Below are 13,872 nucleotides of genomic sequence, written 5' to 3' on the forward strand. Positions count from 1 at the left end.
ACATACACACATACTGAGGACCCAACCATCAGTCAAAAGAAGGGGTGCTTCACTTTGATATTGAGGAGGCTACAAACATTACATAATAAAAATAATAATAATGGTGATCTATTAGCTTTTGGGAACTCGCATCATCATCATCTCAAAGCAGGAAAGAAAATGTCCAACAAGCAAAAACAACAGAAAATCAAAACTGCGTGCTGTTTTATAATTCAGAGGCAAACAGGCAGCACACAGAATCTCTATTCAAGAACATCACAGCCTGACAAAATATACAACCCTGCAATGTGTCCAGAGACATGCGTAAGACAGAGAGACCACTAAAAAAGGGTCCCAATAATCAATGCAAAACAATATCACTATAGTATAGCTCTCTCAAACGAAATCAGCTTAATTTTTGCTATTTCTTAGATTTTTATTTATTTATTTTTATGCAAAGTAAAAAGTGTACTAATTTGTTTTTAACAAACACTGCAATGGAATATAACAGAAATAGCTATATTTATTTTGTGCAAAATCAGAATAAATTCAACATGCAGGTGTTTCTTTGAATGTGAATCTGAGTACCTCAGATGTGTTTAATTATGTACCATGCAGACAGTTCTCTTCAGCTTTCTCTGATTTCCATCATTTGATATTTTTGTTAAGGGACACCATTCATTTTTTAATAGTTTATTATTATTTAAACATCATACGCAGGCTTAATGTAATATGATACTGAAAACATTGATCTCATGGGTGAGAAGAGATGTGCTGTACCAGATTACCCTCTGCCATCAGGCATAATTATATACAGTGTGTTTTGAAATCACACAGAAAACAGCCACACAAGAGCTGAGAATTAATGTGATGTTTGAATCACAGCTTCATTTCTGTAAAGAGTGAGCTGCTGCTTGTATGCACACTATCGTTTAAAAGCTTGGGGTCGGTTCAGTTAGTAAGATTTTTTTAATGTTTTTTGAAAGTCTCTTATGCTCAGCAAGCTTTGTTTATTTAAAAATAGAGTAACAGCCATCTTTTATTGTCACGTGATCTCTCAGAAATCATTCTAATATTATGCTGATTTGGTGTTATTATCGTCAATGTTGAAAACAGTTATGCTGCTTAAAATGGTTCTGGAAACCATTATACTTTTTTTTTTTTTTTTTTTTTTTAGGATTCTTTGATGAATATAATGTTCTAGAATAAGAACAGCATTTTTGTAACAATGTAAAAGCCTTAACTGTATTTCTGATCAATTTAATGCATCCTTGCTGAATAAAAGATCTCTCAATATGAGGTCATAAAACCTGATTAAATACTAATTATATAAGCCTTAATAAAATAAACATTAAGGTGCATGCATGGGTTCGATAGCCTACTGAAACACTGTCAACTTTCCATTTAAACTCTGAAAGCTAAGCCAAAACATCTCCATGATTTATAAATTGAATGGGAGACAAATGAACCCTAATCTCACAAATCTGTACTGAAAAATAGAACGACAGAAAGAGACCCAGAATGCTAATCCAGATGTGCTGTTCTATTGTTACAATCTTTCTAGCTGACTTTCACATATTTGTATATATTTTTGTTACATTACGCAATGAAGCAGGAGAGATGATGTAACAAGCATTCGGGGGGATCACAGCTTCCCTCTCTGTGTCCCGAGGTTTCCTGTGATGCAGCTCTTTCAGACATAAGAGTTTATTCATAGCAAAACCAAGGCAGGACAGTGTGTGAGTTGGGATGTCACTAATGGACTCAATAGTTCGGAGCATATGCGTGTATAACAGAGAGGGAGTGGAGTGGGTATGTTTGTGTATAAAAGCTTTTGGAGACAATATGTTCTCTCCATGCAGTTTTAACCTTTAGGCATCTTATATGGACACAAATAGTCATCATAAGCTTTACCTCATTCCCAGAGCACTATTTAGAATAGTGTATTTTGTGGCATATGTGTTTTGAGTCATGAATAAATCAGCTGAGAAGAGAGCACAAACTTTCATAAATAAAACATGAAGCTATATTTGCTTTTATAATGTGGAAGTCTTGCTCTATCTATAGATAAAAGGAGGTTTTGAAGTCTTGAGCGCCAGGCTAATGTCATTTCCAGAGATATGGATGATTTTAAGAAAGTGATTTTTTATCTCAAAAATACCATTATATTACTGATATAAATATATGGCATGGCTTCACAGACATTAAGCCAGGATTAGGCCTTAGTTCAATTAGGACATTTAAGTAACTTAAAAAAAAAAAAAAAAAAAAAAGCGTGGTGTGCATCTTGAGGAAAAAACAACACTTTGATGTATGTAATGGTTCTAAATGATCTCCATATTCACACACCGCTTATTTGCATGATTCTCCAAGATTTCTAAAGAAATACTATTAAAATGTTAGCTTAATCCTAAAATCTTAAAAAGACTATTAAATTACTAGTAAAAATCTAAAATTACTTCTAAAACATAGTGTTAAGCACTTACTAAATGATCTCCAAATGCATACACTGTTTAATCACATGGTTCTTCAAAGAATACCATGCTGGGTATTGTCCAAGAATATGGTTCCATGTCCTGAGGTTTCTTTCCCTTTCAAGATTAAGAAATCCCAGACAATCGCAATAATTGCAAAAGTACAAGCTTGTCTACAAACTCTGCAATACCCATGTGTGTGCATGACATCTGGGATGAATGCCAGGACTGTTAAGGAGAGCGAGAGAAAGAGACTGAAGGCTTATGTAATATAGGCCTACTCTCTCCTGAGAAAGAGACTCATCACACACAGCTCCGTGCCAATGGAGGAATCATCAATATGCTCACGCAAATCATGTGGAAATAGGTCATATTAAAATCTGGCCACAGTACAGATCTGGTGGTAGGCTAAAACTAGCGTGGATCTTGTGGAATACGCCTTTCTTTAAATGACCTTACAGTGTGCACTTGTAACAGAGTTTAGTGAACCAGCCATCTGTTTAAAATCAAATAAACATGTTGATAATGTCAGCATGACTGTCATTCCCCACAGAAGAGCCAAGAAAAACATTTCAAAAGCGCTGAGCGGGCAGTAAATAAACTCTGAATAATGTGGTTTTACCCTTTGCAATAAAATATTGCAGTTGCATAGGAACCCTGTGAGTGCATCCTGCAGTGATGCAATGGAATTCTGCATGCTGATTGGTTGAGGTCAGGACAGAGAAAGTAAACAGACAAGCCCATCTACAGTATAGTCAGTTCAAATGCTGCATGTGTGAAGTTCAACTTTGAAACTTTATTTCCATAAATCTACATCAGTTGTGCACGCTGTGACTCAGCTGTATGACTAAGCTTTTGTAAGTTCTTAGGCACCAGAACTACACACAATATCAAAGCACTACTGCTGTTTCAGACGTATTTTTAGGTGAGAGTGCCCTCTAATGGAGTGGCGGACTCACCCCATAGGAAAAATAAGAGCTCTTTGACATCTTGAGCAAAAAAAAATCTTGGTTTCATTTTTTTTTATCTCACTTTAAGACAGTGTTTTGCAATATTCTCTAAATATTTTTAGATATATATATTAAAATCTTTAAAAAGATTATTTCATTACTCAGTTGTAAGTCGCTTTGCACTGTAAAAAATTATATGATCAATAAGTTATGACGTTTTTACATTGCTTTAACTCATCAAAATAAGTTAAGCAATTTTCAATTTATTTTTATACGTTATACAAGATTCAACTAATTTAAGTCAGTTTAATGTAATTTTATGTAATTTGAACTTAAAAATTTAAGGCAGCAACCTTTCTTTTTTTTCCATCTTTTTTTTTTATACAGTGTGACAAAATGCTAAATAAATGAAGCTATAAATGCGTAAATCTGGCTACTTTATAGAACTGGATTAATTTAATGAGTGATAGGGTAACAATAACAGTCACATGACACTAAATTTATACTAAATTGTCTACACATGTAACCATACTAAGGCCTATACAAATGGACAAACATAAGAATTAACTAAAAGGAAATAACCTGAAAGATTTTCAGGGTGTTTTTTTTTTTTTTTTTTTTTTATAATAAAGTGCTCCTTCTGTTTGATAGTGTAAAATGTTTCCACCATAGATTATGACATCTGCACAAAAGGTTTTATTGTGCAGTCTAAGGTTCGATACATAGTGGTTAGACACAATTTCACCAGTAGAGGGAGCCAAAACCTGATGTGATGTCCAAGTGATCGCTGATTCCTTCTCTTATATTTATAACGAACATACAAGGGAAAAGCGAGCGGGGAGGGAACGAAAGACAATATGACCAATCATTTACTGTCAATCACGAATTGCCTACATTTATTATTTCCTCCCCAGCTCATAACGGTAAGACGTGCACGACAGCTTCAACCAGTTTCCATGACAACTGGAGCCTCCTTGATTTTAGAACGGAGACTACCTGTCAATCAAACAAAGCATCAGCATTGCTAATCAGGCAAATGCCTTACAGCTCAGAAAATAATAAGCCATCGACCAATGCTGTTTTCCCTAAGTACCACATCTGTGATGCATTGGCCCAGTTAGTGTTTCTCTACGCAAGCAATTGCTTTCAAACAAAGAAAATTACAGTGCACAAGTCAGTGCATGAGAAAAGCCTATGATTGGTCACGTACACCTACAGTTTGGTTTGGTAAAGGTCATGACTTTACATTCCTCATTTTTGTCATTAAAACAGACATTACAGTCTTGATAGGTCAAACAGTTACACGTTTATGCTGTCATATAACCATATTATACTATATTAATACATATATTCAATATTATATTAACGCTCTTGAAAATCTGCAATACAAAATAACTTTCTTTTTTGTTTAAGCATACTCAGAGTTAAAAAAAAAAATCTTTGATTCTCTACCAACACTACATTCAAAAAGGCCAAATCTGTAAAGCTGCACTACTCTCAAAACGACTGCTGTAAACTCCAGCACTTCTGACTGTACTAAAAAAAAAATCCACAAACTTGCAATACTGAAGTCTGAAGGGTTTATTTCCAGTCAATGTTGATTCCTGTGTGGAAAGAGATTGGGTCAGGGGAACTATGGGGTTGATATGTTTTTAAACTTATTTGAAAATGATAACATTGAGGCTACTGAAAGTTAAAGGGATACTCCACTTTTTTTTGGAAATAGGCTCATTTTACAACTCCCCCAGAGTTAAACAGTTGATTTTTAGCTGAATGGATTCGAAAACGGTAAGACTCAACAACTCTGGGGGAGTTGTAAAATGAGCCTATTTCCCAAAAAAGTGGAGTATCCCTTTAAGTCTTACTGAGATGTTCTAACATTCTTTGTCCATGTACATCCTTGTGTATTAAACAAAACGCACACATAAAATGCTTTTGGTTTTCTAATTTCACTAATGCGGGGGGGGGGGGGGGGGGGGGGGGGGGGGGGGGGGGGTACAGATCTGGTGGTAGGCTAAAACTAGCGTGGATCTTGTGGAATCCTCTTTTCAAAAAAAAATAAAACATTATAGAACAGCACTAGATTCCAAAGGTTACACAAAGGTTGGTTCATTCTTAAAAGCTGAAAATAAGCTCTAGCTAAAAATGGTAAGTCCATTAAGCTGACTTTGGCATTCTGATGAGGGTAGATGATTGTGACTGTAGGACAACAGCAGAGAACAATCACATAACGTCATTAAAGGCTTTACTGACATTCTGTCTGAAATGACTGAAGATAGTACCCTTTGATTAACAACTAGCCTACATAGATCACATTTACTGAAGACTTTGGGCCAGATCTGATTCTCATGAATGCAGAGAATACGCAAATATGCAAATATCCATACAGTGAATACAGTACATTATGTTCTCCCAACTAATCACATACTGTTTAGCAGCAAAAAGGAAATAAACCAGATTCTACACAAATATCCTTGAGTCTTCAGTAAATAGAGTGTACAGAAGTGTAGCAGGGGTGTTGGCCAAAATACCACTGAATACGGCAGATGTGATTTAACAGTCCTATGAATGTAGTCTGTGCTATGCCAAAAACAAACATGACCATATAAAATTAGAAAATAAACGTGAGGCAAGCTAACAAAGATATTTAAAATGTTTCAAGATCTAAACATTAAAACCTTGAAACATATAGCATTTTTTTTAATTCAAAAAAGTGTTGTATTAAAATTATTTGTTCATCAATTCAAACTAAATCTGATATTTGAACAGGATTCTAAGATGATATTGGTTTCAATGTGCTAATGTGCTCAATGTGCTAATGTTTTCATTCTTATGCTAAAATAAGTCATTTGTAGCATTGTTGTCTTTTTTTTGCAAATATAATTATAGCATATCCAAAACATCCAAACAAAATGGATAAATTTCAATGGCAATACCTGGCTACATAAAGGCAAAGCAATATGGCATCTATATATAGACAGCACCTGCTGAATAATGCTGTAACACACAAGGTACAAATACTCAAACTAAAAATAGCTCAAAAACTACATAGTACATTACAAAAGAAAACTATAGCTTATCCGGCAGTAACAGCAACTACAGTGTGTGTGTGTGTGTGTGTGTGTGAGACAATTCAAGAATGTCAGTAAACATCCAGCATCGTCTTTGGTGACGAGACTTGTCTATTTGTATTATTGTTTTATTTTGATTGAGAGAGATTGTTTATATTTTGGGTGTAGCAGGGGTGAAGCCACCCTCAAGCTCTCCCCTCCTGTTCTTCATGGTAATTTCTCGACGGTCTGCGGATTGCTCAGAGCGAAGATGAGGCACACCTTGAGTGACTCCGACAGGTCGATTCTTCCACTGCGTGCCTGATGGGGGATAACTGCAGGGATAAAGCGCATCACCTCCACCAAACAATATCTCCCTCTCACCATCCGCTCTAGTGGCACCAGGGAGATTAGGATTATGGCAGTTGTTCTTTAGGGGGAGATGTGAAGGTCTTACAGTGGATTGGCTCACATGTGGCAAATCCGTTTCTTGCTGAGAAGAGTTGGAGTCAAAACCCCGGCCATAGCCCCGCCTCCAACTATCAACAGTAACCCTGCAGGGTTGTCGCGGTAACGGCACATCACTACAATCAGTAGTCCTACGCTGTGAAAAAACAGCCCCCTTTGAGTCATAGTTGGTAACGCTTGTGTAAAGCTCACTTGTCTTAAACTCCAGACAGTCAGTGTCAAGAGAGCGACTGCGTCGATTTAGTGCTAATGGAGCAGGGACTGGCGGACAAGGTCGACTCAAACTGAGGTGGCGAGGGAGGCTTGCGATGCCCCAAGTGTTACTGAGCAACAGACTTTGTTCGTAGGCATCGAAAGTACGCTGGTCACACTCGGCAAAGGCATCTTGCTGAAGGTAACAGCCATCATCCTCAAAGGGTTCGTAAGGAGAAGCCAACTCTTCCTCTTCCTCAACAAGCTCGGTCTGCTGCTCACACTCGCCCTCATTTTCCATGTCCACCACATCGAACGTGACAATGGCGGGCAGGGCACTCAGACTCGGGCCATAAGGAGAACTTGACTCTGAGCCATCAAGACTCTCAGTTGAGTTGCGATAATGCCGTGTGTTCTTTGTGAAATCTACCAGCGCTTGGGAGAAACAGACCATCAGCTCTTCTTGGGATTGGCGGCAGCCTCTGGTGGGTAGTAATGGGCTTTGATGCTCAGATTGAGGATGCGGTCTGGCTGTGTCTGTGACATGTGAACTAAACCCCGAATCGGCACGGGGTGCAAACAATGGACTCTCCTGAATCTGACCCCTGCTGAGAGGGACTGGCTCTATTACAGCCTGGGATCTCGGTGGTGATTGGGGATAGTGCTGATTGATAACTTCTCCCAAAACTGTCTTACCAGTGTCGACTGCGGGCAGGCTTGAATCATCGTAGAAGGAGTCGTCATGGAACAGAAGCTGATCTTTGGATGGGCTTCTGAGATTCTGAAACTCGCAGCACAGAAGAGCATGCTGGATCTTGCTCAGACGCTCCTCCTCCGTCTCCATGGTTCCGGTCTCAAGAGCATTTGATGCCAGGGCATACAGAGGGTTTGTTGTATTCTTGTCGCCCTGCAAGTGGGCATCCTTCGGAGGAAGAGCAGGGCTGATCAGGCGATCATCAGGCTCAAAAAGCTCATAAAGGGCATCACCACTGTAGCTGTCCCGTGGAAGCCTTTCCTGGTGTGGACGTTCTCTACTCTCCTCCTCCATTCCTGGCGTGGTGGAGTCATAGTATCCCTCATCGCTGTTGGGTACCGACTCCTGCCGATCACTCTGTGGGCTCAAGAGGTCAGCAGGAGTGAGGGCCGTTTCTGTGCATCCCAGTGGGCTGCTGTCGGAGGTGGCACGGATGGAGCTCATTTGCTGATCAGGGGTGAGAGAAGGGCTATCCGAGCCCCTGTCTGAGGGGATGTAGCAGACTTCATTACTAGTTTCAGATTCCCATAAGCTCTGCAAGTAATCTGCATCGGTCTCATCGGGAGTTGCCATCTCTTCCCCTCCACCTTGATATGTGACAAAACACGAGCTCCGTTTTCCTGCGTTTCGGCTGCCTCTCTCGGCAGACACTGAGCTCTCAGCGACGCTGACGTCATCCTGGTCTGCAATGATGTCTCCACAACCTGTCAGTGAATCAAAGCTCTTCAATGATGAAACATCACCAAAGATTAAGTTTTCAGAAGAACAGGATGCAGCAGGAGGCTCCCCATCGGGAACGTTCACATTCTGCTCAGCCAATCGGTCCAGTTCTGACTCAGCACCTAAGGGTTTTTGATATGTTGTCAGTCCTTCCTGTCTCCCATTTTGCTTCTCCTCCCCCTTCTCCTCTTCTTCTGCTCTCTTCCTCTTATCCATCTCTACTCTGCTCTTCCGTTTCTCAGGCACTAGCGTTACATCTTTCGTACATTCAGTGGCAGCCAATGGCAGTTTACACTCACTGCCTGCGGTTTGATTAGGCACATCTGGCACCAACTCTTCACCCTGACTGTCGCCATGGTTATCGCTACGGTCACTGACGCTTGACATGGCACCAGGCACTGTTTCGGCATGGAAGCTTGAAGACATTTCAAGTGCCTCATGCTTTTCTAGCTCGACATTTTTGTTTTTCCTGTGTCTCCGAATGCTGCTGAAAAGACTCCGAAGACCTCTGCGCTGCCGTGGTAGAGACTGAGATTTCCCATGGTCCTCCTGTGATGATTTCTGAGGTTCACTGGAGGTGCAGAACTCAAAGTCTCCGGAGGCCACTTCACCGCTACTTTTGCCCAATTCTTCCCAGCATCCTCTGCTCACTCCATCATATGTTTGGCTCTTTGTTACACCTGTTTTTGATGACCCCTTTCTTTGACTTCTACCACGACCACTGAAAAAGTTGGGCAGAACACAGATGCTCTTCCGACCACCAAAAAACTTGAAAGTCGACTTCCGTATTTTCACAGAAGGGGGTGACTGAGGTTGAGGGGTGTCATGGGAAATGGAGTCTGGCTGTGGACCCCCTATTACACCAACAACCTTAGTTCCTGTGGCGGTCTCCATAGTGACACAGATCACTGTGGCTAATGGAGCATGTCTGTGGTAAACTCTCCTTCCGGAGAGGCAGGCTGGAAGGAACAGGGACTGTGTTTATCAGGCATGTTATACCTGTGAAAGAAACAGAAGTTAAAGACAAACCATTAGAAACAGTCAAAAAAATAAAATAAATAAAACAGAACCTAGAATGGATGTTCTTTGGGGATCAATTAAAGACAATATTTGAATCAATAAATGAACTTCATATGTTATTTAAAAAAAAAACCGCATTGATCTTATGTAATGTCACAAGTTTCTTTAGCTGCTAAATAAGTTTTTCTTCCAGCATTTTAAACACCTCTGAATGTATGCCGGCCTCAAAAATAATGTAATGTAAACATTAACTTGTATCATTATCTTAAATTGTGGTAACATTGTGTTCACACAGCAGGGCCCTTGGAAAATAAGACGGAGATATAATAATATTGTGTATACTGTACATGGAGGATCCTACTAACATTCTAGACAACATTCAAACTTGAGGGGAGAAGTTTGCCACAAAATTTACAATAATTAATTTATTCAAACACTGAAAGACTGTATATCTGTGACTGAGATGGCTGTTTTCACAGCTCAATGATGATGACAAAATTACCTTGTAAACAAGATGTATGGGCAGTAGTCTACATAGTAAAAGTAAACAAAGTTAAACAAAGTGCCACCAGTCGCTCTAACAGGTTATGACATTTTGGGACTTTTCAATAAAATATTTTGAACACTGAGCTTTAATCCCTACGAACAAAGTATAATCCTGCCACCAACTCACTCTTTGTACTATTTGTACTGACTGACCAAAATTCATACGTTACAGACAATGCATAATAACAGGCAAGAAGAGCCCAGAACCTAAAAACAATGTGCACACTGCACAATTTCACATCAAGTGTTTTCCTCCATAAAAACCATTATGAAGAAAACTGTTAAAGTGCCTTTAATGCACTGATTGTATTTATCAGGCAGGGGCTGAATTTAATTTCAGGAAAAAGGGGGGAATTCCCTTGCCCTGACTCTTTGGGGGATTTGAGGGGGGAGTTTACATTACAATGGGATAATTTTGTTGCAATAGCTTACACACAGCACAGGAAAGCTTGATTTCAAACTTTAAACTAAAAGACAAGTAAAGAATCAGTAAAAAAACAAGAACAAATAAACTAATTAAAAGCAGTAGTACAAATAAACACAATAGAATAAACATACAAATGAAATAAACAGCGCTTTACTTTTTTTATGGTCTAACAGTAGTATTTAGGTAAGAAATACCACAGAACATGAAAAACCAATATAAAATAGCTCTGCATAGTCTTAACTGTATAAATTAAATAAAGATTCATACTTATTAAAGCTACAAAATTTATTCAGTCAAGAGCAGTGAGAGTTTTTTTTTGTATTTTATTCTTTGTTTAACATAAATGACATATTAGGCTGCTGCACAGATCCAATTTAATGATAAAAATAAGTTAGTTACATTTATATAGCGCTTTTCTAGGTACTCAAAGCACTTTACATATGGAAGGGGGAATCTCCCCGATGATGTGACGGTTATACTGTTATATATGTGTTTTCTTTCTCAACTGTTTACATTCACTTAAGACTTAAAATTACTATTTACGTAAATACTCGCCGAATTCTGTGTGTATTTGACCATTTAAGCATAATAAGCCACGAAAAATAAGTGAATTTGACACTCGCAAGCTGTTTGATAGGCGGCTTTATGTATGCACGCTTTGGCTGAGAGTGCACAAACAACAATCTCTCGGAGAACGCAAGGGTACTGAGGGAAAGTTCACATGACAATGATGTACTAAAAGCTGAAAAGTGTTTCCTTTTTTCCTTAAACAAATCCCCATTCACACAGATCCACGAAAACAATTAAAAACGCTATATTATGCATGCCAGGCCAGTATTTGGTGAGGTCAGTTTATAAAGAAAAACTACACACCTAGACTGAACATGACATCACCGTTTTCACAAATTCACATTTTTGTAGGGACCCCTAAATGTTTAAAATGCCAAGAATTGGGGGCCATTTACATAACAATGGCGTTTAGGAGGAAAACAGGTTTCAAAGTACAAGTTTTTGAAAACAATACAGTTATTGTCTCAGTGTAAACTACAAATATGCCTATTTGTAAAAAATAAATAAAAAAATGGTGGCATCACTCGCATGCGTATTACGTGTTCAGTGACAGTCTATAGGCGCACAGTTTTTCTTTACAAAGTGACATTGCGAACTACTGGCCTGGCATGCATTGCATAATACAGCATTTTTAATCATTTTTGCAGATCCTTGTGAATGGGGATCTTTTTGACAACGTTGTCATCTGTACGTGAAAAAAAGCAAAGGAAAAACTTTTACATTTTTAGTACATTGTTGTTGTGGAAACGTACCCTTAAAACGATGTGTAAATGATAATCTTTAGTGATGATGCAACACTGGCCCGAATGCAAGTAAAAGTCTTGTTTCGCAAGTGTTTGCAGCTCGCTTGTAGTGCAGACGCGATGTGCTGATATGAAGACATTTGCACATTTTGAGAGAAGGAGAGAGAAGATGCACCACCACTGAATCACTCACAATTACGTCTCACAGAAAGTTTTCAAATTACTGAATTGCTCTGATAATCTGTTAATTTACTTATCTAAACTACATGTTATAGCGCATAAATGTTTGCGGGAATATCCCGCTTTTTAATTGCACTACCTGCGGGAATGTGTAAACATTTGGTTTGATGTAAAACTTTTTAAATGGGAGATGTAAACAGTCACACATCCAAGGATGTTTAATCCCAGTTCAGTCATAACAACGCTCAGGAAAGGTTATAACACATATTATTAATGTAAATGAAATGTACATAGGTTTGGTCTTGGTTGACTATATTTGGTACAATGCTGCTATGGTTGTTGTTGCTGCTGCTGCAGAGCATGCAACCTGCTTCAGCTAAATGCACAGAGCATTCAATTAATGGATATATGCTGCTGCTGCTAGAGAGAGGAAGACTCCCATAGCGGATCTAGGCAGGTGGTGCTGGGGAGGCGGAGGGCTAGAAGAAGAATACCCTAGCTCGCAGAGTTAGGGTATTCATTTGGATGTGCCATGGTTGTAAAGGGATGTGGTAATGGATACGTGAAATCGATTGGCTGGCTGTGAACGTTACATTAAAACAACCAATCAGAACGTGAATAGAGTTTCATGGCTAAACGACCCATTTTGTTTGTCTGTCAAAAGCTCCATAAAAAGAAGTAAAACCTGACATAATTCAGAATTTCAATTAAATATATAAAGTGTCTATTACAAATATATTAATAAGATTTCATGGGCTCATATAGATAATTCTCAAGTAAATACTCTTCAAGTAAACATGGCTGCAATGCTTTTTACTGAAATTGTAAAACAGTACCACATGTTTCCCCACTGGTTACAACTATCATCAATTATAAAACATATCATCATGCAGTGTAGTTTAGCTATGAAATGAGTAGGCAAAGGCAGCAAAGTGACAAGTCTTGCAATGCAACACATAACGCGGGTGAAGTTCCGCTGGATTAAACCGTACAGTCTATGATTAAACCCCTAAAAACAAAAGCTGAATGAAACCAACGGGCCTGAACACTCACTGTATGTACATCATAAACAAAGGAAAATCACATACAGATAGCGTGCACTCCACAGAACTACATCCTATGGACCAATTACACCGATTAATGCACTGTGAATATTATTAGTAACAAAAAACTTCTATCAACAGATTGCACACCGTGTCCCCAGCTGGACACCATCACTACGAAATGAACGCGCAACTGGCGCGCGCTAGCCCAGACGCTAACCAGCTCCCGACCGCTTCACTGATATTCACATAACTTGTATACACAAACAGCTGCTTCTGCATGTCCACTTACACAGTGAAAGAGCGAATAACACAGAGAGATGGAAAAATGAGCGATACTTGCCTTATTTTTGCATCTTTTCCGCCCAAGCGTGCAGTGATGTGCTCTCTCCTCGCGCAGCGCTGGAGGAGCTCGCGGTTGGGATTCACTTTGTTCAGTGAGCGCTGGAGCGGCTGGCGGCGTTTCCGTGCTACGTGCATTTTGGGAAGTGTAGTACCATCATGGTATATCTAGGCAATTTATTTTACTGTATTGGCATATACACAGCAGTGGCAGGAAAAAATACGACAAGGAGCCAGAATTAATATTACTAAAAATAATAACATTAGCCTATACAATAAAATAAGTAACATTTGACTAGACGAAAATAAATTAAATACTCTTTTGCACATGTACTAGGACAACTCTTGAATATGGTAATTAAAGCGGTGGTATTTGTTTGTGCAATTCAAATTTGAGTTTTGCCAACATTTACA

General features: G+C 38.8%; 1 protein-coding gene across 1 annotated transcript; it reads right to left on the bottom strand.

The window, feature by feature from the left end:
- Positions 1-4,969: 4,969 nt before the first annotated feature.
- On the bottom strand, positions 4,970-13,578 carry amer1 (APC membrane recruitment protein 1). The gene is made up of 2 exons (XM_084113876.1): positions 13,460-13,578; positions 4,970-9,586 (listed from the first exon to the last, which is right to left on the bottom strand). Exon 2 carries the CDS (start codon positions 9,479-9,481, stop codon positions 6,626-6,628), a length of 2,856 nt encoding a protein of 951 aa, XP_083970002.1. The 5' UTR covers positions 9,482-9,586; positions 13,460-13,578; the 3' UTR covers positions 4,970-6,625.
- Between the last annotated feature and the right edge of the window lie 294 nt (positions 13,579-13,872).

Source organism: Abramis brama, assembly GCF_963993115.1.
Source record: "Abramis brama genome assembly, chromosome: 5".
NCBI lineage: Eukaryota > Metazoa > Chordata > Actinopteri > Cypriniformes > Leuciscidae > Abramis > Abramis brama.